Source organism: Caretta caretta, chromosome 3 (genome assembly GCF_965140235.1).
Source record: "Caretta caretta isolate rCarCar2 chromosome 3, rCarCar1.hap1, whole genome shotgun sequence".
NCBI lineage: Eukaryota > Metazoa > Chordata > Testudines > Cheloniidae > Caretta > Caretta caretta.
The window spans coordinates 205,976,771-206,004,289 of record NC_134208.1 but is presented as its reverse complement, the minus strand read 5'-3'; the positions used below and the strand labels follow the sequence as shown (position 1 = coordinate 206,004,289).

Here is a 27,519-nt window from a genome sequence, read left to right as displayed (position 1 = left end):
CAGCAGACACTCCCACTGCTCAGAGGCAAACACCTTCATTACAGATCTACAAAGCACCTACAACGTTTTGTGTTCGCAGGAGGAAAGCTAAAGAATGTGACAGAAATGTCAGCTTCCCGAATAAAGTGGCACAGTGAAAATAGGCAGCAACTATTATATTATATTTTTAATCACCTTTGCAAATCAGTGGATCCATCTTCCAGCATGAGATCTGTCTGTACCATCTCCTGTTTCAGTTCTCCAATTTCTGAGGCAATTGTGTCAATGAGCTAGAGAGGGACAAAAATAGTATGACGTCAAGCAAGCGGAAGAGGCGTGGAAACCAAATGGACAAGGTTAGTCACTAGACATTACAAACCTTTTATCCCATTCTATTTGGACTTCCCTTACAATAGAAAAAATAAGGGTGAGGGACAGACTGTACTTGCTCTTGGAGGCAGGACAATTGAACTTTAACTACACTATATAACATCCCAGGAAATTAGATCAGATTATTATTTTAATTAGATATATTAATACCGTAGTTTCAATAGGCACAAACATAGTAAGGTATTAATTTTAAAAAAACCACATGCTTTGACTACTGTAACATTCAATTCTGCAATTAAAAAAAAAAGTTCCATAAAAACATTTTTAAAAAAACCACAAACTTCAAAAGTTCTTTCACAGGTACACAAAACGATATTTTCAACTTTCTTTGGTACAAAAATAAATATAAATATATTTGCACAAATAAAAGAGTAATTACTTTTTGCACTAACTCTTGGACTGCAGCTGAACAGACTGGTTCTTAGTTAAATGATGCCGTGTTCCCGTATTTTAACTGAGGGATCAGGACGAGGCTTCAGTTTAGGGTTACTGAGAATTCTCAGTGACTGAGCAACTATGGGAATTATGGCATATATGAATCAAAAGTTTGCAAATATTTTGATAGGAAATAGCAGAAATTGATTCTCCCATCAAGTTTACAAGTCATAATCATTCAGCCTCCTATACTTTCCACAGGGATAGCATCGAAGTGTGCTTGGTACATGATGCAAGTGAGATGGAATAAATACAGGAGTAGTCAGATTTTTAAAAATAAAATCGCCAAAAGTAAGCAAAGCTTTAAAAATAAATAAATAAATAAATAAATAAATAAATAAATAAAAAAAAAACCAAACCCTTTCCAACCCAACTCAAAGCTATCTTCTTCATTACATAAGAGGCAATAACAAGATCTCTGTAATATCGGTAGCCTTACAAGAGCAGTGTTTTCAAAGTCCTGTACTATTTCCAAACAACATTTTTCCCCATTATGTCATAATCACACGGATACTTTCCTCCGACCTCAGACAGGCATGCCTTCTTTTATTGCACATGATTATTTTGATCAATCCAAAGGAAAGGTTTCAGTCTCCATTTAGATTACAGCTCTCCAGTCCTGTTATAGGCCCCAGGGTTTATATAATAAAATTACAGGAAATACAGTACATCCTTCTATCTTTTCATAGGCTTTTTTCCCTTTCAGGATCACTATCCCAGTAAGTAATATGAAGTACCAGTGTACCACTGTTTTGACAATTTACAAAAGACTTCCTTGTATGGAGTAGGGAAAATGTGCATAGTGCATCCTTTGAACCACTACAGCGAATTGGGAAAAAGCACGGTCAGTCTCAAAGCATCAGACGTAGCCACATCGACAGTGAATTGTACTGAAGTCGTTTTCTCACCCTAGACTAGAAGGCAACCCACCTCTTGTGCACTACACACCAATGGAAATGGCATCTTCACTGCCAAGAACCGAGCCGTGTATTCAGTTGGCTTTTACTACATGGGGCCAAATTCATTCCTTGTTTTACAGTAGGGATGAATCCAGCCCAGGCAGTCCTGTTTTATATGATTAAAATAAAGAGCCTTTGTTCCCATACTTGAAAATCTGAACTAAAAGACATCGCTGGCCAAACCTAATCCAATTCTAGCACGTGGTCATGTATTTCTGAGGTTAGAAACCGTGAACAACAAGCAGCCAATCAACCAACCAGCTACTGTGAAGTACTAGGTAGGAGACGCTTCCTAGAAATAATTGGCAACCCTGTTGGTGGGAAAAAAGCAGGCTAGTCCTTGATAGACCTAGGCCACAAGGATGAATGATCCCTTTGAGGTATTATCTATTTTATGTGCCTCCCATTATCACAGTATCTGAGCACATTATAATCTTTAATGCATTTATCTTCAAAGCATCCCTACAAAGCAGGGAAGTGCTATTATCCCCCATTTTACAGGTGGGGAACTGAGCCACAGAGATTAAGTGACTTGGCCAAGGTCACACACAAGTCTGTGACATAACAGGGAACTGAAACCAGATCACCAGGCTAGATTTAATCATAAGCTAAACTAGTCAAGAAATATATATGCCAAGTCCTACACAACCAGTACGACTTATTGCACTTTTCTGGCTTTTATAACCTTCTTGCTGTTCCTGACTCCACTCTAGTTTTTCCTCTCTCTTTCCTGTAATAAATCATAGCGTATCTTTTTTATGAATTGTCTTCAGGGTCTGCTTCCACTTTTCTCTCTCTTTTCTCCTTTTCCCTAAATTGTGCATGCTACCTCCTCCATTATATATTCTGTCCCTCTTTCTGTCACTTCTCTCTCCCACAATAAAATCTCACACGTATTTATACAGATATGCACAAAATACATACAGAGTGCTTCCCTCTCCCCTCACCCAAACTTATCCCATCATCTGTGCACTCAAACACAAGGCTGGGAAATTTTTCCAGAGAACTAACTCTTCTGGCTGCAGACAGAGACAAGAGATTCAGAATCTCACTGTTCAGCAAATGAGTTACAGTAGAACCTCAGAGCTATGAACACCAGAGTTACGAACCGACCAGTCAACACCACCCCTCATTTAGAATTGGAATTATGCAATCGGGCAGCAGCAGACAGGAAAGGAAAAGAAAAGCAAAGCAAATACAGTACAGTACTGTGTTAAATGAACTACTAAAAAAAATAAAGGGAATGTTTAAAAAATAAGATTTGACATGGTAAGGAAACTGCTTATGTGCTTTTTTCATTTAAATTAAGATGGTTAAAAGCAGCATTTTTCCTTCTGCATAGTAAAGTTTCAAAGCTGAACACATTAAGTCAGTGTTCAGTTGTAAATTTTTGAAAGAACCACCATAACGTTTGTTCAGAGTTACGAACGTTTCTGAGTTAAGAACAAACTCCATTCCCAAGGTGTTCGTAACTTCGAAGTTCTACTGTACCATCCTTCCCCACCCCATCAAGATATAGGGAAAGGGTAATGTTCCAGGACTCTCCATTTTTCATATCAGCTTCCAGCTAGTAGGTGTTTGATAAATTGGAAAACTCATGCACCTTCTCTCTCCCTCTCCAACCTGCCTGACTTCTGGAAGAATGAAGGAGAATTCTCTCTCTCTCAAGGTTCCAGTACTTTATACCTCAGTTCTGTCTCCTGACTGCTGCAACAGAGAAGTGTGAGTCTACTACTCTACCTCTTCCCTCAGCTTTCTGGCTGAAATATGGATGTTTCCACTACTCTACCCTTCCTACAGCCTTCATTTTTTGAGTCTCTCCTCACAGCAAATACCTCAACTGTCCATCTCTGCTGTTGCTAAGAGCTTTCCAAAGAGGCAGTAGAATGCAACTGAACTATTTTAGTCAGTTTCACTATCATTGCAGAGAACTGAAAACCTGAAAGATTGTGGCTTGTTTCCATTTTGCTCCTGTTCAAAACAGCAATGAGCAGCAGCAGAGGCACTGGAACAATCTGTCTGCACATTCAGAAAGGCAGCAGAGCAATGGGTTAACCTTGGATTAGCAGGTTTTTTGCACAATAAGGGCTTGAAACGGTTATTTGGGGGGTTTGTTTGTGTTTGTTTTGGAAAAAAGAAGAAAGCTTCGGTTCTGCAGAAAGCGATGGCACTTGTCCTCAGAAGTTTCCTATTCACTGTGGGAAAATAGAGTTTTCAAACCCTGAGCATGCTAAGTGGCTGAAATGCTGGAAGGGATGAGTAACCACTTACTTCCAGGACATTTGCTGCTTCCTTATTTCTTCAATCCAAGTAATTTAAGAAAGAGACATCATCAGCTATTATTAAAATGGAAGATTATGAGTTAGAAAACCTGGGTTCGAACTCTTGATTGCCAATGATGCACTGTGTGACCTGTAATTCTATTTACCTTTATAAAGTATGAGATCCTCCAATGAAAATCACTACACAGAAGCAGATTTTTAAAATATATTATTAATTAATTATTATTAAAGGATTATTTGGTTAATTCCAACTCTAAAATTGACCTTTGCAATATGAAGTATAAAGATGACAGGGACATCTCTGAAATCAAGAGTGTGACATTTTGGATCTTTAGGAGCATCCTTAGACCTATGCTATGTACGTGGTGACACAGAGTCCCCGCTCCTCCTACTCAATCCTCCTGTTAGAGTGCCTCCAACAACACCACAGAGAATGGAGGGCCTGATCGCAAGGAGGGAGGAACTACAATAGTACCTCACGCTTCTTTGCACAAGGTCTCATAAGCCCTAAGGTCTGCCCTGCAAGCATCTTACATAATGCAAAGATTCAGAATAACTGTGTGGACTACTCTTAATTGGCTCATCAAAAGAGGGAGCCACTGTCTTTAAGAAAAGGAGTACTTGTGGCACCTTAGAGACTAACCAATTTATTTGAGCATGAGCTTTCGTGAGCTACAGCTCACTTCATCAGATGTTTACCGTGGAAACTGCAGCAGTCTGCTGCAGTATCCACGATAAACATCTGATGAAGTGAGCTGTAGCTCACGAAAGCTCATGCTCAAATAAATTGGTTAGTCTCTAAGGTGCCACAAGTACTCCTTTTCTTTTTGCGAATACAGACTAACACGGCTGTTCCTCTGAAAACTGTCTTTAAGAAGACATTATCAAATGAGGCAAAGGGAACAGAGATTACTTGAGCAGTGACTAGCAACCCATGTGACTTCCACGATAGGTCTCCCTTTTAATTTCAGGTGCTTTCTTAGGATTTAGCAGGAACAGAGGAAGGATTCTCCAGCTGCCCTCTGGCCGCCACAAAGGCAATTGGTACAGAGAAGTCTATCAGGAGTGGGGGAAGGAAAAAAGTCATTTCTCTAATTACCTGTATGACTTTGGCATCCCAGAGGTCTACCAACCTTGCCCACTCTTCAATTGTAGAGGTCTGCTCTGCTCTCCTCAGTAGCTACAGCGGAGGCAAAACTGGGTGTTTTAGATATCTCAGCCATGATCATGCATTACAGTTGAGAAGCTTGCCATATAAAACACAGAGAAGCTAGTCAGACCTGACTGTGCACTCTCATCATAATAGGAGCACTTGGTTGCTTTCCTCTTAGCCATGCCTAACTAAACCAAAGAGGGGGGAAAAAACTAGCCAAAAGGAAATGTCTGAACAGCAGGAGAGAACATTAAAATCACGGCATTCTTCACTCCAAGGAAGCAACAGGAATCTAAAGACAACGTGGGTTGCCTCTCCAAAGTTCTGCTATTCAATTGTTTGCTCACGGCCTCTTAAGTTTGACTCACGCAAAATCTCATCTAGCTAGAGAACCATTTGTCCATCTGAGAAAAGGCCCTAGCTAGCCCACAGAAAGCTGGCCCTAAATTCTTTAGCAAAATCCCTGGAATCCATGGTGCATCAAACTGTCCCTGTTGCAGCAGCTTCACCTATTTTTGAAAATTTAAGGTTTTTAATTAATTAAATATTGGAATAAAGCAACCAAGTGATATAGTAGCCCTGTGTTATTTTTCTATTGAAAGCAATTTTTTGTCACTGGATGACTGACCCCTTTAAGAGGGAGCAGGGGCCAGTGCTCCTGTGACGGATTACCTGCTACCCAACTGGGTTTAAGGAGAAGCTCCTGGGCATTATAAAGGGGAAGACAGCAAAAGGGGAAAGCTGGCTACCTGCTGACTTCTCTCAATGCAGGGAGGTGAGGATGTTGCTAAAGAAAGTTGTGGCAGAGGCCGTAGAGAGCAAAAAGTTCCTGCAGGAGACCCTGAGTAACCAGGAGAAGGCCAGGAGAGCAGCAGAAGGGGCTATCCAGAGACCAAGAGACAAAAAAGGCTCAGCTCCAGCTAGGAAGGCCTGGGAGTGGTTGCTTGGTGAAGAGCCGACTGGAACAAAAGAGCCTCAGGACTAGCTGAATGTTCCAGAGCAGAGTATGAATGTTTATGTTGTTGTGGTGATGGACTTTGTTTTATGACTTTGAGGATTGTTTTGAACGGTTTGTTATTAAATCTGCTCCAGACAAGACTGGTGTTAGCCATGAGAGAGTCTGTGTGGAGTTTATTCAGGGAGCGGTTCCCAAACGTTTTATGAAGGTGGCCCATAAACTGCATTTTCTCTTTTTTGGCAATCCACCCAAGGTCCACAATGGAGGGGTGGGCAGGCTAAAAATGAGTGGCATTGCGACCCCATGCTAGGGTTACTATATTTCAGGTTCCCAAAAAGAGGACATTGCCAGAGGGGCAGCCGAGGAGGTACCTGCAGCTGAGGTACTCACTGGAGGTGGGGAGCAACGTCACTCCCTGTCACAGTGGCAGGGAGCTGGCGCAAGCTCAGGATGCAATGATTTGTTAAGGGGAGGCTGTGCATCATGGGAGTCCTTTGACCACAATGCATCATGGGAGCTGAAGCCCAGCTGAGATGTACAAACCACAGAAGAGAATGGGGACATAAGTCAACTGAATTGCAATTCCCAGAAGGCATTGTGGCAACAAATCCAAATAAAAATATCTGGTTTTGGCCAAAATTTTTTTGTTTTCAGGTTTGTTTGTTTTCTGTTTTGACAAAAGAAAAATGAATTTTTCACAGAAAGCACAAGCAATTTTTTGCAAAACAAAAAAGTCAAAGCAAAAATAGTTGCCCTAGTCTTGAAAGAATTCCAACTGGAAATTGTTATAAGAATGTTTACATTTTTGCGGTTTACAGGCAGATATTGTTACAAGAGGTGCTAACAGCTAATGTACCAGCAGATGGAGCTCAAGAATGTGTAGCATGGTTCCTGGGTTTTCTAGGATCAATAAATGTATTTGTTGATGGGATAGATGCGGAAATTTTGATAATATGTTAATGATTAGTATGCGTGCACTTTGCACACTGATTGTAAAAGGGAAGGGATGAGATATTTGAATCACTTAACATTCTGGTTCGAGACCAGAATCATTAACGTGAACTGAATAGAACCTACCCATATGAATGGATAATCTGAAACAGACAAGAGACAAGGCAAAAGGCTGCACATTCAAAATGGAGTTTGTATTTTGGTATATACAGAGTTCATAATCTCACACAGAATGCAGAGACTGTACAGCAGTGGTCTTCTACCTTTTTACGCACAAGATCACTTTTTGAATTTAAGTGCCACCCAGGATCTACTCTGAGGCCCCGCCCTGCTCGCTCCATTCCCCCATCCTTCTGTCATTCAATCTCCCGCACCTTCACTCACTTTCATGGGGTTGGGGCAGGAGGTTGGGGTGCAGGAAAGGAGTGCGGTCTCTAGGCTGGGGCCGAGGAGCTCGGAGTGTGGGAGGGGGCTCTGGGCTGAGCCTGGGGCAGGGTGTTGGGGTGCAGGAGAGGGTATGGGTTACAGGCTCCAGGAGGGGGCTCAGGGCTGGGGAAGGGGGTTGGGGTGTGGGAGGGGTACGGGCTCCCGCCGGGCGGCACTTACCTCTGGCGGCTCCTGGTTAGTGGCCGGAGATCATGATCGACAGTCAGAGGCTCCAGGATCGACTAGTCGATCGCGATCTACCAGTTGGTGACCACGGCTGTACAGACAGATTCCCCAGTCCCTCACAGTTGTACACCACAAAGGGCAGCTTGTGTGCAGATCTTTACATGGAGCTCTTAAAAAACACACTTCTACCCAAAAGTACCAGCTAGAACGCTGAACATATGATGACAACACTTATGATGGTGAGAGGTCAATGCAGTTACGTGTTACCTCAAAAGGCCCTATATATTTGAATTCTTGAAATTCAGTTCTGCCTTCACAAAGGGCCTGTTTGAAATCTCATTGAACTCAATGGAAAAAGACCACTGACTTTCAAGGAGTTTTGAATCAGGCCCCAAAAGACTAATATTTTAAGGACATTTTCTTAAAAGATCAGATGGAAATACATTTCTGTCTGCAGGCTCTGTACCAAGCTTATAGCAATCATAAGCTTTAAGACCATGGAAGTGATCTGTAGAGATCTTGCAGGGATTATTCATGGCAATGAGATACTGATACCAAAGCCAATAATACAGAAATTACTGAAACTGGGACCATTGATGCACATATACAAAGAATAAAAACATTAAAAAACAAACAACACAGAGCAAACTCCTAGGTGAAAATAGAAAGTCATCATCTGGAAGCCAAAGTTTAAATTAAGTCAGTAATTTCTACATATATAACAACCAGTTTCACGTCCACAATGCTTCCTCAGAAATAATCCAAAAAAGGAAAACCCTTTTCAAGGTCAAATTCTGTAATACCATCATTTTGCCATTCATCTTCATTTGAAGAAATACACAGCCATTATAAACCCAAATGATAATTACCGTGACACAGAGTACATGATGTCACATACTTGAATAACATCATAGTATACATCAGCAACCACAGAACTCTTCTCTGGCATGATATTGCCAGACATCCAAATATTACCTGAAATAACCAAGTACTAATTGTTTACATTCTCAAAATCCAGGAATGAAATTACAAAATACAAACATCTCAAAATCACACACATACAATGTTTTCTTTTGTACTGCAACCCATTATGCTTGATGTCAGCCAACAATATTCATCCCCATAGACCTGGCCTTTGAAGGCTTGTGCAGATGGTATACTGATTAGTATACATTGTCCACAAATGGAGTAGACCACTGCTATTCATGCACATCAGTTTCCTCTGCTACTGAGCTGATGAAATTGCTCTTCCACTCTGCTTTACATCTTCAGGACCTTATATCAGTAGTAGAAGTCAGAGCAGCCTCTAAGCCAGGGGTTCTCAAACTTTTGTTGTCAGAAGGGGGTCGCGGTGCAATGAAATTACTACATGACCCAAGGGAGGGGGGAACGAAGCCTAAGCCTGCCTGAGCCCTGCCGCCTTGAGTGGGGGAAGGCCAAAGCCAAAGTCTGAACCCCACTGCCCCAGGTGGGGGGACCAAAGCCGAAACCCAAGGGCTTCAGCCTCAGGCAGGGGTCTTGTAACCTGAGCAATGCTGCCCAGGGCTGAAGTCCCCACGCTTTGGCTTCGGCCCTAGGAGGTGCAGCTCAGGCTTCTGCCTAAGGCCCCAGCCCATAAGCCAGCCCTGGTGACCCCATTAAAATGGGGTTGCGACCCACTTTGGGGTCCCAACCCATAGTTTGAGACCTGCTGCTCTAAGCTATTCTAACAGAATTCAGGGCCAAGCAGCACAGAATCAGGGACCTATAACCATCTCCCAGAAGTCCCGCTCCCACCACCATACACTACTGCCCTGTGTCTAGAGGAGTGCAGCCACAATGGATAATCTAATCCACGGTCTCACATAGCCCTCGGAAAGATATCCATACCATTGATTTTTACAGGTGGATCTTTCTATTCGTTAGACTGGAGCAAAAAGTCCCAGTGTTGCAGAACAGCTGCCTTTTGTCTAGACGGTTGTTGCAGGACAATTGTTAGAAAGAAAAACTATTCCTATCTTTGCACGGCAGATGCATTACAGTACCTGCTTCTGTACTGCAATGTAACTAAAAGTTCACTGTGAATTTATGAAACCTCCAAGTTGCTCATAATGCACTTCAAGGACCAAGTGTAGTGGCCACCGCTGAATGTTTCCAAGGGATCAAACTCAGACCTTTAAAATAGCTAAGATGGAAAAAGGAGGATAAACATTTCTAACCTGGAAAGGGAGCACGGCCTAAAAACAAGGACCAATGCTGTACTTAATCAGGAAGCAACTCCCTGCTCTTGCGCCTTTTCCCCCCAGCTTTTCCATTTTTCATTCTTTCTTGAGCCTTGCATCCTCTTTGGCATCTGAGCTTTTTCCTTCCTGTTTTGATAAGTAGAGTGCAGCAATTCTCAAAGGGCGTTCTGTATAAGAGCCTGGCAAAAAGCCAATGATGGCCGAATGCTTGAGAGTTCCTATTTGTGGACTTTTCCCAAAGTCTGTATAGAACTGAAGTATTTATATACTTCAGCAACTTGCAATTTGTGCTGTGAGCCAGGAATTTCTAATATCCCCCCCTTGGGCTGGTAACATTTAATTCTGTTATGGATTAAAATCTGGTTAAGTAATAAGCAAGTCTCAGAAACTGCTTATTTTCAGGGTAGACAGACAATAGATGGGTCCCTCTAAAATGTTTTAACGGTTGGGAGAGCCAACAGAGAGGAAGGATGACCTGCTGGTTAGGTACTAATCTGGGACTAGGAAGATGAAGATTCAATTCTCTGCTCTGCCAAAAAAAAAAAAAAATCTTGTGTGACCTTCAGGTGAGTGAGTCACTTAGGGCAGGTCTACACAGGGGGTAGGGAGGAGGGGGTGCGAAGGGGCAATTGCCCAGGGACCCGTGAGATTTAAAAGAGCCTGGAGGCCCCTGGCCACCACCACTGCTGCAGTAGGAGCGGTGGCAGCTAGGAGCCCCGGGCCCTTTTAAATCACCCAGGAGGCTTGCAGGGCTCCTACGGGCGGGAACGAGCTCTCCGGGCCCTGCACTTTGGGGGTCCCCACAGGCCGGCGCGGTCGGTCCCAGAAGTGACGAAACATCACTTCTGCCCCATGCCCTGCCCTCACCAGGGACAACCCTGGCCCTAGGGCCCAGAATTGTTCTCGGCAGGCCTGGATGTAGCTTAGGTCGACCTTTTGCGGTGTCTACACCGCACTGGGTCACCGGAAGAAACTCTCCCATTGATTTACCTTACGCTTATTGTTCTGGTGGAGTACCCGTGCTGATCCCCAGTCCGCTTCTCGCTCCAGTGGAGTACAGGAGTCAATGGGAGAGCTATCTGCAGTCAATTTAGCGGGTCTTCACTAGACCTGTTAAATCAACCCCCAGTGGATCCATCACCACAGCACTGATCCCCAGTAAGTGCAGACATGCTCTTAGTCTTTTTGTAAAATGGGAACAGTAATATTTCCCTACCTTTCTCTGTTGAGAATGAACACTAAAAATTGCAAGGTGCTCGGAAGCTATTACAATGGGGACCATTTCAATATTCTTGAGAAAGGACAACAAGTTCATGAAGTTTGCCATCAACACCTGCTAGGGTTTTTTTTTGTGTTGGTTTGTTGGTTAGTTTTTTTTAATAGTAAAAGGTACTGAGAATGGCAAGACAGTCCAGATAGATTTAAGTACATTAAGAAACTAGGCAGCAGATTAAATGAAACTTGAATAAATGTAAAATAAAATATATTAGCAAAATGTCCCTAAATTCTCCTTTGATGACAGGCTGTGAATTTGGGAGGACATTCTGAGAAATATATCTTCGGAGTCATAATGGATATGGAAATGTCTCTGATATGCTCTCCAAGCACAAAGCAAAGAAAGAGTAAGTAAAATATTTGGGTGAAGTAATACAAATTAAAAAAGATAAAATAATATAGCATTCTTTTTTAAATCTGAACTTGGAAGTGTTTTCTTGTCTAACCCATCCAGATGCAGCTAAGTTACTTAGCTGTGCTCTAATGACCTCACATATGGAGAAAGCGAAGGAAACACCCCTGTAGAGTGAAAGAAGTCACCAATACATCTGCTCTCCAACTGTACAATACAAAAGGAATGCAGTCAGCCTGAATACACAAATTGTTTGAAACTACCAAGATGTTCTAGCCTATATCCTGAGCTACAGCCAAAGTCTACTCAGCATAATTCTCCAGTGGGAATGAAAAGGTACTTTTGGGCCATATTTCCCTCTGTCCAATCCAAGGGCCAGCCACCTACTGGTCCCTGGCAAAAATTAGAGCAGCCTTGGGGCTGTTTTTTACATTGGCTGCTAATGCCATAAGGGGACATTCTGGTAGCTAGAGATTACTAGGGCACACATGCCCTAATCATACCCTTTTTTGTCTAGTTACCCACATACCAGTGGGCAAGGCTGGTGTGAGGTGCCTGTACCACCCAAAAATTCCCTTACATGGGGAGGGAGGGGAAAGGAGGGTGGAAATCTTCAGTGACCAGTTAAATTTATGTTACGGCTGTTTATGTTGCTATAGTGTCAAAAAGAAGCTTTAGTAAGCTGGAGAATTTGGTCTCCTAATATAATTGTCTGACAATAAGGAGGCTTGAAATAAAGGAGATAAAATGGTCCATTTGTGTTTGTTTTTTTAGTTACCATGAGGTCTTGCTTTTTTTTGTTTCTTAGCTGAAAACAGCAATAGTTTTCAATAATTATACATAAACTAAGGAGAGCATCTCCCTTACCAAAAAAAAACAAACCCTTCATCAAGACCGATTCAGCAAAGCACAATGCTTGTGCTTAAGTCCCACTGAAGTCAATGTAGACAATACACAGAATAGGACTCCCCACTCCAACCTCCTAAACTCCCGGCCTCCACCATATCTGAAGATAATCTCTGCATACTCCTGAGAAATTGAGATAGTTTGATCATATTAATGAATTGCCTGGCCATTCACTCGAAATGAAAAAGACTGTTGATTGCCACCAAATAAAGACAATGGCTGGGTCTATACAAAGCAGGACATAACCAGAATGTGTTCCAAAAACTGAGAAGCTAATTCTGTCCCCAGATGAACCTGGTTATTTTTGATTGCATGAGGCTTTGCATAAGCTACCACAGGGGAAAAAGCTCTATCATTCCAATATAACTCATGCCTCATTTGTTTTCCAATGACTTGCCTAATAAGACTGTGTTAAAATAATAGACAAACAAAATCTGTGATGCATCAACTGAGCATTTTAGTGTGTAAGTATGTCATTGTAATCGTACTATGAGGCTGTCAAAGTGAAAATTAATGACACGATGCTTTGTCAACTAACATTATTAGCCCCTATGTTCTGGGGAGTCTAGGCACATCCACTGCCAGCTAAGGACTTAAAAGGAAGAATTACACTTTGGTTTTAAAACAGTTGGATAGATATATATATATTTTTAAATGAATATGGCTGGGATTTTACAAGGAACTTAAGGTGTCCAAATCCCTTTGAAATTCAGAGGAAGATGGGCACCTAACTCCTTTAGGTTTTTTTTCTTTTTAAACCCCAGGCTATAGCATTACAATTCAAACCCGACATACTAGCTACGAAATGCCTATAGAAGCTTTAACTTCTCCGCTGTAGTAGTTCTGATCCTATGCCATCTTGCAGGACAGACAGTGAGTAGGTTGTGTCTGACCTGCCATACCCATATGTCCCACTGCACTATTCTGGACAACCTCCACTTTCCAGCATACATATAGCGCACAGTTCCCTGAAGCAGTGGCTTTTGGGAAATTTCAGAATGCCTTCTGGGAAGACTGTTTACAGTGGAGCTATTATATCAGCTATCCCCATTCATACGGACACTGGTGAGAGGCACACCATGGTTAGCTTTGCTGGAAGCAAGTCTAATCCAAACTGCTGTGTTTGTCTCTGCACCACTGGGAGCACGGAGGTTCATGGGCACGTGCAGTGTTGCTGGCATGCTAGGCATACCAAATGTCTCTTCTGTAGACAAGGCATTACGGTAGTTTCCTGGGAGGGATTCAGATTCAGACAGCAAGAGATGTTTTCAGCCTTGGTGTGGGAAGGGTCACAGCTGTGAAATGTCTGGAATGTAACCTGCTGGGTGTGACTAGAACAGATGGGGAAGGCTGGGCAACTAAGACTCAGGCATCCGTTACGTTTTAGCTTTTTATGTATGGTAGCAGCAATGCCAGGAGAAGAGAGTCAATACCATTATTTCTGAAAGATCCAGCTCTTCAGTGTCAAGTAGCCAAGTTTGCAGTAGTATGCCAATATTCTGAGACAAAAACAATCCAAACGTATTAATTCAGCACCAACCAGCCCTCCTAGCATTTCAGTCGCTACTTACAGGCCCTGTCTACATTAGGGAAAACTGTCCTTTTTTCAGCAGTGGTGTTACCAACAGTGTAAGGTGTAGCGCAGACTGGTCTGGGAGCAGAATGAAACAGAAATGCCTGTGTCTGGTCTGAACTACTGTTTATGCTGTCGGTAGAGCTGGGGCAGAATTACAGATTGTCCTAGTGGAGAGTCACTCTGTGCATACCTCTTCACTGCAGAGTTAACTCAGGCTTCTAAGCAGGTGTTGCCGCAATTCCTCTCCCATCCACACAAAATCCTCTCTCCCAAGTTTAGTGGGACTTTCAGTCCAAGCCAGCTGGCTCATCTGAGCCATTGGCCAAAACCCAAGTGTTGCTTTCATTTGGGTGGGTAATCCACCTACTTCGCACTAAGAAAGCAGGCTAAACCACTCAGTGTGCTCCAGTTCCTTCCCACAATTCCCTACCATGTGCCCAAAATGACAAACAAGTTCTCCCACAAATCACTGGGAAAGAATCTGAGCAGTTGGCGTGCACAGCATCCTAGCAACACACATGGGGAAGCATAGCGCCAGTGTGGATGCAGTAAATGGGGTATGGCTTTGCAGCGTGGCTGCTCAAACCCAGGCTGAGCTACCCAGGTTCTAATCGCTTGGGTTGACTCGGCAATGAAAAGGGAGAACAGAAAAGGTCAAAAACTCAGCTAGGTCAAAAACTCAGCAGGATAGTTCCTGACACATGGTCCCTGGGGAGGTAAGAATTTGTAGCTGTGCACAAAGGGTGGGATTGGGGGTGGAGGGAGAGTGGGCGCAGTAGACTTTTCGTTCATGGGGAGCCTAAGGATCTGTGGAAAGCTCTGGCCCATTGGTTTGGGGAATCCACAGGGTGTGCCTTCCCCAAGCTGATGCTCATGATTAGCTTAGTGGGGGTAAAAAACACTGGATCTGAAGTTAATGCTGTTGAGGAATTCAGGCACTTCCAAGGTGTATTCAGTGGGATTCTGAGGAGACTATGATGCGTACAGCCGGGGCTGCACACCGTCACCCAGCTCTGAGCAGTTAGATCTCCCCTCCAAATCCACGGAACCCACAACAGGTGTCAGCGGTTCAGACAGTGTGCCAGGCTGTTGGTTCTTTTCCACTCTTCTATAAATGTCCTCCTGGCCCATTTCATGCAATTCTTACACTTTAGCTCTATTCTGCAGTGTAGAATGGAGGAGTTCATTGGCCCTTTTTATTGGAACACAGGATATCAGGACCTGTATGCAACCATGACAGCTAAAAACAGTATCCTAAGAATCAGAGTGTCACTGTATATTGTAACACTGTTTTCACTGTAATGTACAGGAGGATAATATGCAAAAGGGCAAGTATCATCAAAACCTCAGACATACACACACACACACCCCCCCAGGAGTCAAATACATTTTCCACATCACAAACGAATGATTTTTATGTCAGCATGCAACCACCTTCTGTGTAAAAGCTTTCATTATATCCTTATCTTCAGGGGGGGAAAAGGATTTCTTAAATAAAATGAAAATATTCATATAAAATGAAATGCACTCCAGCAATACATTGCTGGTGCAACAGTGAGTTAACTAACTTGGGGCATGCTCTGCACATTAAGTATACTTTTACCATACCAACTACAGTAGTAATAAAAACATATTCATAGATTCCACGGCCAGAAGGAACAATTGTGATAATTTAGTCTGACCTTGTGTATAATACAGAGGCCATAATTCCCTGAAATAGTTTCCATTTGGACTACAGCATCTATTTTAGTAATAATCCAGTACTGATTTTAAAATTGCCAGTGACGGAGAATCCACCACAACCCTTGGCAAATTGTTCCAACAATTAATTATTCTCACTGTTAAAAATTTCCTCCTTATTTCTAGTCTGAGTTTGTCTAAGTTCAACTTCCAGCCACTAGATCTTCTTATATCTTTGTGCATCATGGGGGTAAATTAATGTTGCTGTGAGAATTTTAACTGTTCCAATTTTGTGACTGTTGTGTTGAAATTTGCTGTCTTAATGTCACATGAAAAATGGCTGTTGCATTTAATTTCCTTGTTTTTATTTACAAATATATAACTCAGGGGAGTGGAAGAAAGAAAAATCCTGATTGTAGGACTGTGGTGTTATACAATTATTCCATAGTGTTGCAGGTGAGCATGTAGTTTAAACTTAGTACATTATTTAACAGTAAATGCATGAACCCCACTTTTTCATTTCACTTTTAACTGGGTGTTTTAAAATATGGTCTCAGAATGAACCATGAAGTGAGCTGTAGCTCACGAAAGCTCATGCTCAAATAAATTGGTTAGTCTCTAAGGTGCCACAAGTACTCGTTTTCTTTTTGAGAATGAACACAGCTATTCCTCACTGAGGACTAGCCATGTATGAAATCCAGAATTTTAAAAGTCCAGGCATTTGAGTTTATCAGTACATTAAAAAAAGTCTTAAATATCTGCTTAAAGTAGAAAAATACATTTTTTCATGCTCAGATAACTCAAAAACCATTGAAGAGTTTTTCTACGAGTTTTCATAAAATAATCTATGGACTGAAACTAAGCACAGAAAGATTCAACCAAAGGGAGAATTTTTTCAGAAAAATTATGAACAAAGCAAAATCAGGAGTTAGAATGAAAAAAGTCAAGGTTGTCTTGCAACTTTAACGACAGCAATACCTGCTGTACGAACTAACTATACGAACATGTGGGGGGTGGGTGGGGGTGGGTGTGTGTGTGTGTGTGTGTGTGAGAGATGTATATTGTCAGTAGCAGCTGCAGGGAAAGCCACGAGAAACCTTTACACAGAATGTATCGTTATATACAGTATATAGCAAAAACATACAAATGAAAGGACTGGACTTTAAATCAGACCTCAAAACTTGTAAAAAGAGACACATAGTAAGATGCTTACCAATTTACAAATAAAGCTCTCTACATATCAATGGCTGTTTGGCATATTCTGCAGCATCAGTTTCACATAAAGCCATGTGCTTTGTGTTTGTATTTGTCCGTTCAATTACAAAATCCTCAACTGCTGGAAGACAGGATAAACTTCCAACTGTGCTAAGGCAAGTTCTCGCAGCATAGCTTTGTAAAAGGACCAAGGTTCTCTGCAGCTGGTAGTGAGATTATAAACAGCCATACTTTTCAAAGCAAATGTGTCTTCCTAATTATTGAAGTAAATCAGATCTTCCTTTTACCTTAAAGAAACTTCCTCTCTTTTCCAGACAACGGGCTTCCATTGTCACAGACGACATCTACCCTGGGAAGACTCCACTGAACGTCTTGAACTCCTAAAAGTAGAGACATTTTTAATGGTTAGTCCAGTCTGTAGGAAATTCCTTTCTAAGCCACAGGAACAGTCACAACAACAGTGCTGCCAAGATCTTTTTCCGTCAACAACATAGTGCCATTGATTTCCCACCAAAGCCCTTACATATCCTTTTTGTCTATTATTTCCTATAAATTGCACTGCTTCAAAAGACAGCTACTAGGAGTTCCGTTTTCCCCCCCCTTCCCCTTCACAACTGATCCTGTAATGCTCTCTGAGAGGATTTTAATGCACTCATTAAAGAAGAATGCTAAAACATAATGATTGCTTTGTTTGTTTGCTTGACCTCAGTCTGAAGTACAAATAGAACAAATGTTAGATGTCACCACAATCTGCTCCCAAAGATTACAGCTTTAATGTAGCTGATCAGAGAAAAAAAATATCACCAGCAAGGGACAGAGAACAAGTTACTGTAAATGTAAGACGGGGGAAAATATCCTACTTTAAGACGGTGAAGTAATCATTAACCTTTCTGACCCTTGCATCAGCGAAATGTATATGGGGGGTGCAATTACAAAGATATCACTTTTTTCCATAGCTGAATAAAATGTGATTCACTATCCAGAAGAATATAATGATTGCACAAACATATCTATACTATATGCATGTATCCACAAATATATTTAGCCGATTAGCAATGTTTAAAAAAGTCTCAATTGACTCAGGTTTGTATTTCCTGCAAACATAGTCCTGAATTAAACAAAGGCCAAAATCTGCAGTCGTGAGTCATCATTTTTCACTGTAAGTTAAAAACTCGTTCTCCTCCCCCAGCCCACCCCTTCATTAAAATTACATTAGTTTATTATGTTGGAGTTTTCACCTAATTATTGCACCAAATCTTGGATGTGCAAAATGTACCACAGAAAACATGACGCTTGTTTGGATTATTTTGATGCACTCAGTGAAAAACTGAGTGCATCGAATAGCTGCAGTTTAAGTCTGAGTGAAAGTAGCAGCTGAGCCAAAAATGTCTGCTTGAAAAAAACCAAAACAACAGACACTCTTGCTTTCCTTTATTGGCATTATTAGAAGGACCCAAAAAGGGCAAAGACCAAGGTCAAGGACGAAGGAGGAGTTTAAAAAAAAATAATAAAACGGGTGACGGAAAAGAGTGCAGAAGCAAAAGAAAAGACCTACAAAAGAATGAGAGGTAAAACTATGAGCTACAAGAGGAGAGAGGGATAAAACGGAAGATTTTCTTTCATTTTAGCATGTAGCAGGAAGCTTACCATTCGCCCTACTCTGAACCTGTGCCCATTACTAGAGCTAATCTGAAAGTGCAGAACATTAGAAAAGGTGACCATTTTTCACTTACAAGGTGAGTCCAGAAAGAAAAGTAGAAGGGCTGGGAAACTCATGAACAAGCCTGTTTTCAAGAGACTTTCAATCTGATTTTGCAGACTGCAGAGGTTCAGATACGAATCTGGAATTCTGTACGCTTAACCAAACTGAACACAAACTCCACTGGTTTACCAGGGTACTTTTACACTTCGAAGTGGAGGTGTAAATTCCAGCGGAAGGAGACATACCCATGTTAGCTCTGATCTATTTTTAGCACGGTAGCTTGAAGTATAGCCACAGCAGCATGAATACTGGGAGGGGCTAGCTGCCCTACTATGCGCCTAGTGTCTTGGATGGGGCGGTTGTCCCCTCCCAGCACTTGTGCCACCATGGCTACACTTCTGTTTTTAGCATGCTAGCTCAATCAGAGCTGGCATGGGCACATCCCCTTGAGCTGGAATTTACACTTCCAGCTTGCACTGTAGACATACCCCCAGGAGTAGCTAGAAGCAGGTACTCTCTTAAAGAGACGTGGTCAGCTTTTCTAATTTTAAGAGATTTAAGTTTCTGACAAGAGCTCTCTTTAAATAGTAGGGCCTGATTTGTTTCAATTTATTTCTATTTCCTGGCTGATGCTAATAAGGGTCTTTTTCCGTAAGGAACTAAAGAGTGATACTTGGACTAATCACTTAATCTCTCTGTGCCTCAGTTCCCTATCTGTAAAATGGGAATAAAACCTCTTCCCTTCTCCCACCCTCTTCTCCATTTAGATAGTAAGAGACTGCCCCCAAAGAGTTTCCTATGTTCATGTACAGGTTTCAGAGTGTTAGTCGTGTTAGTCTGTATCAGCAAAAACAACGAGGAGGACTTGTGGCACCTTAGAGACTAACACATTTATTTGGGCATAAGCTTTTGTGGGCTAAAACCCACTTCATCATCTAACACAGGAGGGTTCTGGTCGCAACTGGGGCTGCTAGGTGCTACTGTAATGCTAACACCACCACCACCCCACATACATACACATCCCAGAAGTGTTTAGGCGCTTTGGAGGAAAGATCAGCCCCCAAGGTTTTGGTCATGCTTTGTCTCCAAGCAGGAGTCTGGGAGCTCCATGAAGCACAGAAGGGAGTTCTCAACTCTCCCATCCACCCTTCAATGCCCCAGGACTCCTCTTGCTCTCAAGCTCTGCGTAGGGATCCCAGTAAAGAGAGAGATTCTTCCAACCTCCAATTCAGGGGCTTGCCTTCACTAGTGAGTTAACACAAGATATAGTTCAAGTGTTCTCTCTAACTTGGCCCCTATGCACGCATGCAGACTCATCACTTGTGTGTACTGGCTGTAGTAAGACTAGCTGGTTGGCACAACCATGTGTGCAGACCTCGAGTCAGCTTCTCGTGAGAGCTGCTAACTTGATCTGTATGTAGTGTGGATGCAGGCTAGCACCACTACACAACCGTCAAGAGCTGTTCATCCTCCAATACCTTCCCACAACCACTAAGATCCCTTCCCTCTGTCCTTTTCTTGCAATCTACCTCTTTTCTGGTTTTCTGACAACATCCCCAAAGACGACAGCACCACAACTTGTAGCCAGCTCGCTAGAGGCAGACACCAAGGCTACCAGGGCCTATAAATTTGGGAGGAAGAACAGAAGTGGCAAGCTCTACAATGAGATTTCTAAGCAGCTCACTGAGCTGAGAATCTAAGATATGGGACCACAGCACAGGAAGAATACCAAAGGGGTTTAGATGCTCTAGGAAAAGGCCACAGATCATATCCCAGGCTGGTAATTCCTGCTGATGTGCTCATATTATGAGGCGAACTGCGCCATTACCAGTGCCCCAAGTACACACCCCAATTTCACTCCAAAGGGTTTTATGGGCTTCTGTCAGAAAGGTGGATCAAGGGGAAGAGCATGATCTGGGGCACGTATGCAAGTTCCACCTCAGTCATCCCCACAGCAGCGCGTTAGACAGGAAGTGCAAATGAGGACCAACTAACTGCAAAACTGACTAAGCATCAGATCCTCTGCTGGCACTGACTGCAAGGGAGCTACACCCATTTACAGCAGCTGAGGATTTGGCCCAAAGTACATAAACTGAAACAAAACAAATATTTATTTCCTCACTATCTTCCTTCAGTTACAGGCATCTTAGGCAGTTCTCTGTAACAAGCATAGGTAAAAAGAAATTAAGACAGAAATGCAATTTCCAAGTTGATGATGTCCCTTTAAAAGACAGCATCAAATTCATCCCCCATGCAACACCACAAACTTCAAGAGCCTTACACTGGGGATTTATGAGCTATGTAATTTAATTACACATCCCTCTCCACACATTCACATAAAACCGTGTCATTAATAACTTCATTTGTAAGAAACAGCCCTTTCACAGGAAATCTAATCTTCAGTTTTACTGTACATGATGTATATCTGCATACAGCACTGGTACTACCAAATAAGATGAAGCCAAGATTTTTATTTTTAAATTAATTTTACTATTGCCACTTGTAGAAATGAAAAGTATGTTATAAGATTTCAAACACACACAAAACAAATACATTATGTTACAAATACTAAGAAAAAGAGCAACATTTACAGTGTGAAGATCTATAAACCATTAAGTCTAGCAGCGCAGGTGTTAGATTCAGCATCAATAATAAATAGCATCTGGAAAACTGCATCCTTTTCTTGTTGGGTATTTCAAGGCTGTATACGTTTGCATGGCTGCTATTGTTACTATTATTTGTATTAAAGTAACACAGAGGCCTCAACTGGGATCACGGTCCCATTGTGCTCAGCACTGTACAAACAGTACTCCAGAGATCTTACAGTCTAAACAGACAAGACAAAGGGTGGGAGGAAACAGAGGCAGGAAATGACTTACCTTACCCAGGGTCACACAGCAAGTGAATGACAGCACTGACAACAGAACCCAGCTCTCCCAACTGCCAGTCTAGTGCGCTATCTATTAGGCTGTTACTTCATCCCTATAATATCCAAATTTTGTTGATTTACTTTATTATATGTATTTCAGGATTCAACTACTGAATTGCTACAGAGAGAGCCTCACTGCGGTAAACCAATATCAAAGAAATTGATCACCTTTGCTTTCAGAGACTTTATAATAAACAAATTCCCAGCAAGGTAGCTGATTTCTTAAAGTGTACAGGAAAACCCAAGATCAAACTCAGTTGACTCTTCAACATTTCCCCCAAAATCTGACTCAAAAACCTTCTGCTAAACCAATTACAGTACTCTTAATTCCTCTTCCACACCAGTCCCTTATCCTCTTTAGAAGATCTTTCTAAATAATAAATAATAATGTATATTTCCTTTTGTGCTTCACATTAAAACAGAACTTTTCAGCTCCAAATATGCCTCTCTATTCAAGATCCAGCACGAAGTGCAACTTTATACATCAGCCAAGCCCTAGTTTCTGTGAAAAACACAGACTACTTAAATTACATCCATTCCTCCTCTAAAATATCCTGTTTCATCTCCCCTGTTGCCAGAGAAAGAAACAGCTTAATCTGCCCAAAGTAAGCTCCATGCATACTCTAGCATTTCACAATGAACTGAGCCACACTTGATCACACACTCATTTACTCAAATAAAGGTGTAAAACAGGCTGAAGTAGGTAAAGAACAAAAGCCTTCAGTTTAGCAGTGGCAACTGCCTTTCTCCTAAAACAGCACATATGGAACCATATAACCAGGAGATTAGGAAAGAAGTCTCATGAATTCTGGAAATAAAGCATACGTTTTCAACAGACAGTAATTAATCATTGGAACAACTGCATAACAATTTTAAAATCAAAATTGGATGATTTTCTAAAAGATCTGCTCTAGGACTTATTTTTTGGGACGTTCCATGGCCTGTGTTATACAGGAGGTCAAACTACATGATCACAGTGATCCCTTCTGGCCTTGGAATCTATGAATCAATATTTTAGTGCCACACTCTGAAAACCCACAAGCAAGGTAACAGCCCTCTGGCTTTTCTTATCAACAGGTAAATGTAACAAGAGAAAAAGGTTCCCTCATTAAATCTAAGCCTCTTATTTTACGGTATGTCCACACTGCAATCAAAGGTATGATTTTGCAGCTCGCGCAGGCATACCCCCACTAGCTTTAGTCTAGCTAGCGTGGCTAAAAATAGCAGTGAAGGTGCAGTCTTCAGCTCTGGTTTGAAATGGAAGTATGTACCCATGGTTCCAGGTGGGCTTTTTCAGCAGACCCTAAAGCCCACCACTACCTCTTCAGTGCTATTTTTAGCCACATTAGCTAGACTGTTGAGCCTATGCAAGCTGCAATCCCACCACCGATTTGCAGTGTAGACATAGCCTTAGAGACAGAGTGCAAAAAAAGATTTGGAAAGTTTCTTAACTAGTGAAAAGTATTCACACCCATATCCTAAAAAATGGCTCAATGAATTTTAATGAAACTTTTAAAAAAAAAAACGTAGTGCTAAAATGAAGCAAGAGAAATTTTGGCTAAAATGCTGATGTACAGAGAGAGTTGTAAGAACAGAAGTGCTATGGTGACCTAAGGCCCCAATTCAGCTAACCACTAACAGCTTAAGTCCCATTCACTTTAACGGGACTTAAACCCAGGCTTACACATTTTGCTGCTTTGGGGACTGAGCGATAACATTGCTACCACAATTCTACAACAACAATTCCATCCAGGAATTAGAGGACTTGCATCTCCACCCAGGAATCAGGTAAGATGTCAGTGATAACGTCTGCCTCTGTTTTTCAGGAACCAACAGCTCTATGAGTTACAATGCAGCTAATGCACTGCATACACGAACACGAAACCAGCAAGATTACCGATGCTACCTTCCAGCTGGGTAGACAAAAGGTACGGACACAGATAGTTCCCATTAGTTACAGTTACACACAAAATGCTGTTCTGCTGTGAAAAACGCCATTGTGCAATTCTGTTTATTGTATCTCTCTACTTTCCAGATTAAATGTACTCTGTTTGAAACACTCCGTTTTCTTCTCTTAATTGCCAACCTCATAAACTCACCCTGAGATCTGAAAGTCAAACTGGGATTTTCCCTGTGTGAGCATCATCCTCGGTAATAGAGATTCTGCTGGTCAAACCATCTCCTCACTTACACCTGTGCAATTCCCTTGTCTTCAAACATGCCCTGAGGAACATATGTGCAGATCCAGTCGTGGTTCAGCTGAATATGACACAGATGTAACAGGGGGCATAATTTGGCCTACAGAACCCGGATTCCTTGTGACAATCCATGAGAAGGAAAGAAAACAGTTTGGCTCTCAGATCCTGGGGTGAGATTACAGGACTAACAGTTAAAAACAAAAAAAACTTTGCTAAGTAAGTTGACTGGATCAGGAAGTTACTGAGAAAAACATTAAGTGTGGAAACTTATGTTTAGGTCACGAAAAGAGCCATAAAATCATATTGAAGCTATACAGTAAACAGAGATAAGGGTTTATATTTATTTATTTAAAAGGCATTTATATGGACATTCATCTTTTTTTTTTAAAAAAAAGAGACTCTGAAAAAACCTCATGAAAGGGTAAAACACAATTTACTCACATATTTGAGTATCATCTCTGCAGGCTTACTTTTGTGTTGGGTAGTAAGTAGCCAGAAGAAAAGGTCAGGCCTTTTAAAGAGAGTGGTTATAATGATCTGATTTGTTCTGGGGTTGGTATGCTATATACAATTAAGCATGAAGAAGGAGGATCCTGGGAACTACAGGCCAGTCAGCCTCACTTCAGTCCCTGGAAAAATCATGGAGCAGGTCCTCAAAGAATCAATCCTGAAGCACTTGCATGAGAGGAAAGTGATCAGGAACAGCCAGCATGGATTCACCAAGGGAAGGTCATGCCTGACTAATCTAATCGCCTTTTATGATGAGATTACTGGTTCTGTGGATGAAGGGAAAGCAGTGGATGTATTGTTTCTTGACTTTAGCAAAGCTTTTGACACGGTCTCCCACAGTATTCTTGTCAGCAAGTTAAGGAAGTATGGGCTGGAAGAATGCACTATAAGGTGGGTAGAAAGCTGGCTAGATTGTCGGGCTCAACGGGTAGTTATCAATGGCTCCATGTCTAGTTGGCAGCCGGTATCAAGTGGAGTGCCCCAAGGGTCGGTCCTGGGGCCGGTTTTGTTCAATATCTTCATAAATGATCTGGAGGATGGTGTGGATTGCACTCTCAGCAAATTTGCGGATGATACTAAACTGGGAGGAGTGGTAGATACGCTGGAGGGGAGGGATAGGATACAGAAGGACCTAGACAAATTGGAGGATTGGGCCAAAAGAAATCTGATGAGGTTCAATAAGGATAAGTGCAGGGTCCTGCACTTAGGACGGAAGAACCCAATGCACAGCTACAGACTAGAGACCGAATGGCTAGGCAGCAGTTCTGCGGAAAAGGACCTAGGGGTGACAGTGGACAAGAAGCTGGATATGAGTCAGCAGTGTGCCCTTGTTGCCAAGAAGGCCAATGGCATTTTGGGATGTATAAGTAGGGGCATAGCGAGCAGATCGAGGGACGTGATCGTTCCCCTCTATTCGACATTGGTGAGGCCTCATCTGGAGTACTGTGTCCAGTTTTGGGCCCCACACTTCAAGAAGGATGTGGATAAATTGGAGAGAGTCCAGCGAAGGGCAACAAAAATGATTAGGGGTCTGGAACACATGAGTTATGAGGAGAGGCTGAGGGAGCTGGGATTGTTTAGCCTGCAGAAGAGAAGAATGAGGGGGGATTTGATAGCTGCTTTCAACTACCTGAAAGGGGGTTCCAAAGAGGATGGCTCTAGACTTTTCTCAATGGTAGCAGATGACAGAACGAGGAGTAATGGTCTCAAGCTGCAGTGGGGGAGGTTTAGATTGGATATTAGGAAAAACTTTTTCACTAAGAGGGTGGTGAAACACTGGAATGCGTTACCTAGGGAGGTGGTAGAATCTCCTTCCTTAGAGGTTTTTAAGGTCAGGCTTGACAAAGCCCTGGCTGGGATGATTTAACTGGGAATTGGTCCTGCTTCGAGCAGGGGGTTGGACTAGATGACCTTCTGGGGTCCCTTCCAACCCTTATATTCTATGATTCTATGATTTATTACATTATATGTAATGAATGCATATTTATTATATTTTTAAAATTGATTGTCAGTTAAATATGATTCTGCTGTCATACCAGTTTTTGCCCAGGGCAACTCCACTGATTTCAGTGAAGTTACCGCCATATAAAATTGGTGGAACGCAGCACAGAATCAGGCCCAGGATGTCTACAATTCCTCCTTTTCCTCACTCAAACAGGCACTTTACACATGCAGATCAGGTGTAAAGGCAGCCTGAGAGTAAAGAAGCCTGAAACTAGGTGCAACTATAATTCACTCCACCTTTCTGGCCCTTGTACATGGCTAAAGCAATGTCAAGAGATTCTTAGTGTAAATGAGAATTCAGGCCAAAAAATATTTTTGCTCATACTATGAAATGATTGCAAAACAGAAGTTTAAAAGCCAAGGCATGCAAATAAAAGTTAAGCACACGCTTGAATGTTTTACTGAATCAGTGCCTAAAACCAGATATTTCTAATTTCAGTGCAGAGTGAAAAGAAAAGGAGTACTTGTGGCACCTTAGAGACTAACCAACTTATTTGAGCATAAGTTTTCATGAGCTACAGCTCACTTGAATTTTTCTACCTGAAGTGAGAGGACTGGTGCCCCCACCATCCATGCTGACTACAATCTCAAAGTGCTATCTAGGCCTTATCTACACCAGAAAATGTGGTTGTTTTAACTATGGTGGTCAGGGTCTGAAAAATCCACACCCCTGATCAGCATAGTTAAACCAATCTACAGCCCCATGTAGTCAGTGCTAGGCCAATGGAAGAATTCTTCTGTAGACCTAGCTAGCGACTCTTGGGGAGATGGATATGTTGACTGGAGAACCCCTGCCATCAGCATAGGTTGGGTCTACACTGAAGTACTACAGGGGCTCAGCTGTGCTACTGTAGCACTTTAAGCGTATAGGAGCCCTTAGTTATGCAGGAATGTTGGAGGAGGAGGAGGAATAGCAGATTAGAATGTTCTACTTTAAGTCTTGTTCCAGGAATTCATGCAACACATTAATTATATAAAATATATTAATAAGGAATGCAACAAAAAGGTGGTGAGTTACTTTGTTAAAAAAAACTAATCTATTTATCCGTGTAAATGTGTTGTTTAAGAAATACACATTTAATCTTAATCTGAACATATCTGCATATCTTTTGAAAGCTACAAATACTAAAACTGGCTCTTAAGAGGTTTTTAAATTAAAAATGTAATATTAATAAAGGCAAAGTCCACTAAGTTCAGAGATTTTTTTTTTTTAATTTAAAATGCTTCCAAAAACCAGTCAAATCCTTTGGTTCTCTTTTCCAACAACAATCAACAATGAAGCAGTTGTCACACTGCAGTTGTGAAATGGTGTTCAATTTAATAATCTTTTCAATGAAGAGTGTTAATGAAGACCAGTGGAAGCTCCCTTGGTGCCATGGAAACAATGACTATCAATAGGCTTGGAAGGATTAGATCTTTATTGATAAAGGTCAGTAAATATCCACTTCATTGTACATACACAAACCAGCAAAAAATATTTCCATCAATAATATTTGAAATTTACAGATAGGCAAAGAAAGAAAAATGATGCTTCTGACTTCATGGAGCTATGCCATTTTATACCAGCTGAGGTTTTGGCCCATTTTGTGGGACAGAGACACACCAGAACAACAGTATTGCATAAAGCTCTAATAATTTCAGTTAACAAATTACATACACATAAGCAGTATTATCTAATTATACTGAACATGTAGTTTATATTACCTGTGTCGACCTACCTAACCCTGGCTAG

At 41.7% G+C, this 27,519-nt stretch overlaps 1 protein-coding gene across 7 annotated transcripts in view; it reads right to left on the bottom strand.

The window, feature by feature from the left end:
• Positions 1-27,519, bottom strand: part of RIN2 (Ras and Rab interactor 2) — a 141,508-nt gene that overhangs the window by 48,420 nt on the left and 65,569 nt on the right. For all 7 annotated transcript variants that reach the window (XM_048842450.2, XM_048842448.2, XM_048842447.2 and 4 more), the window contains 2 exons: positions 17,233-17,325; positions 175-269 (listed from right to left, as the gene is read on the bottom strand). In XM_048842450.2, the coding sequence (XP_048698407.1) occupies positions 175-269; positions 17,233-17,289 (152 nt within the window). In that variant the 5' untranslated portion in view covers positions 17,290-17,325. Of the gene's footprint in view, positions 1-174; positions 270-17,232; positions 17,326-27,519 lie in introns of those variants that run through there.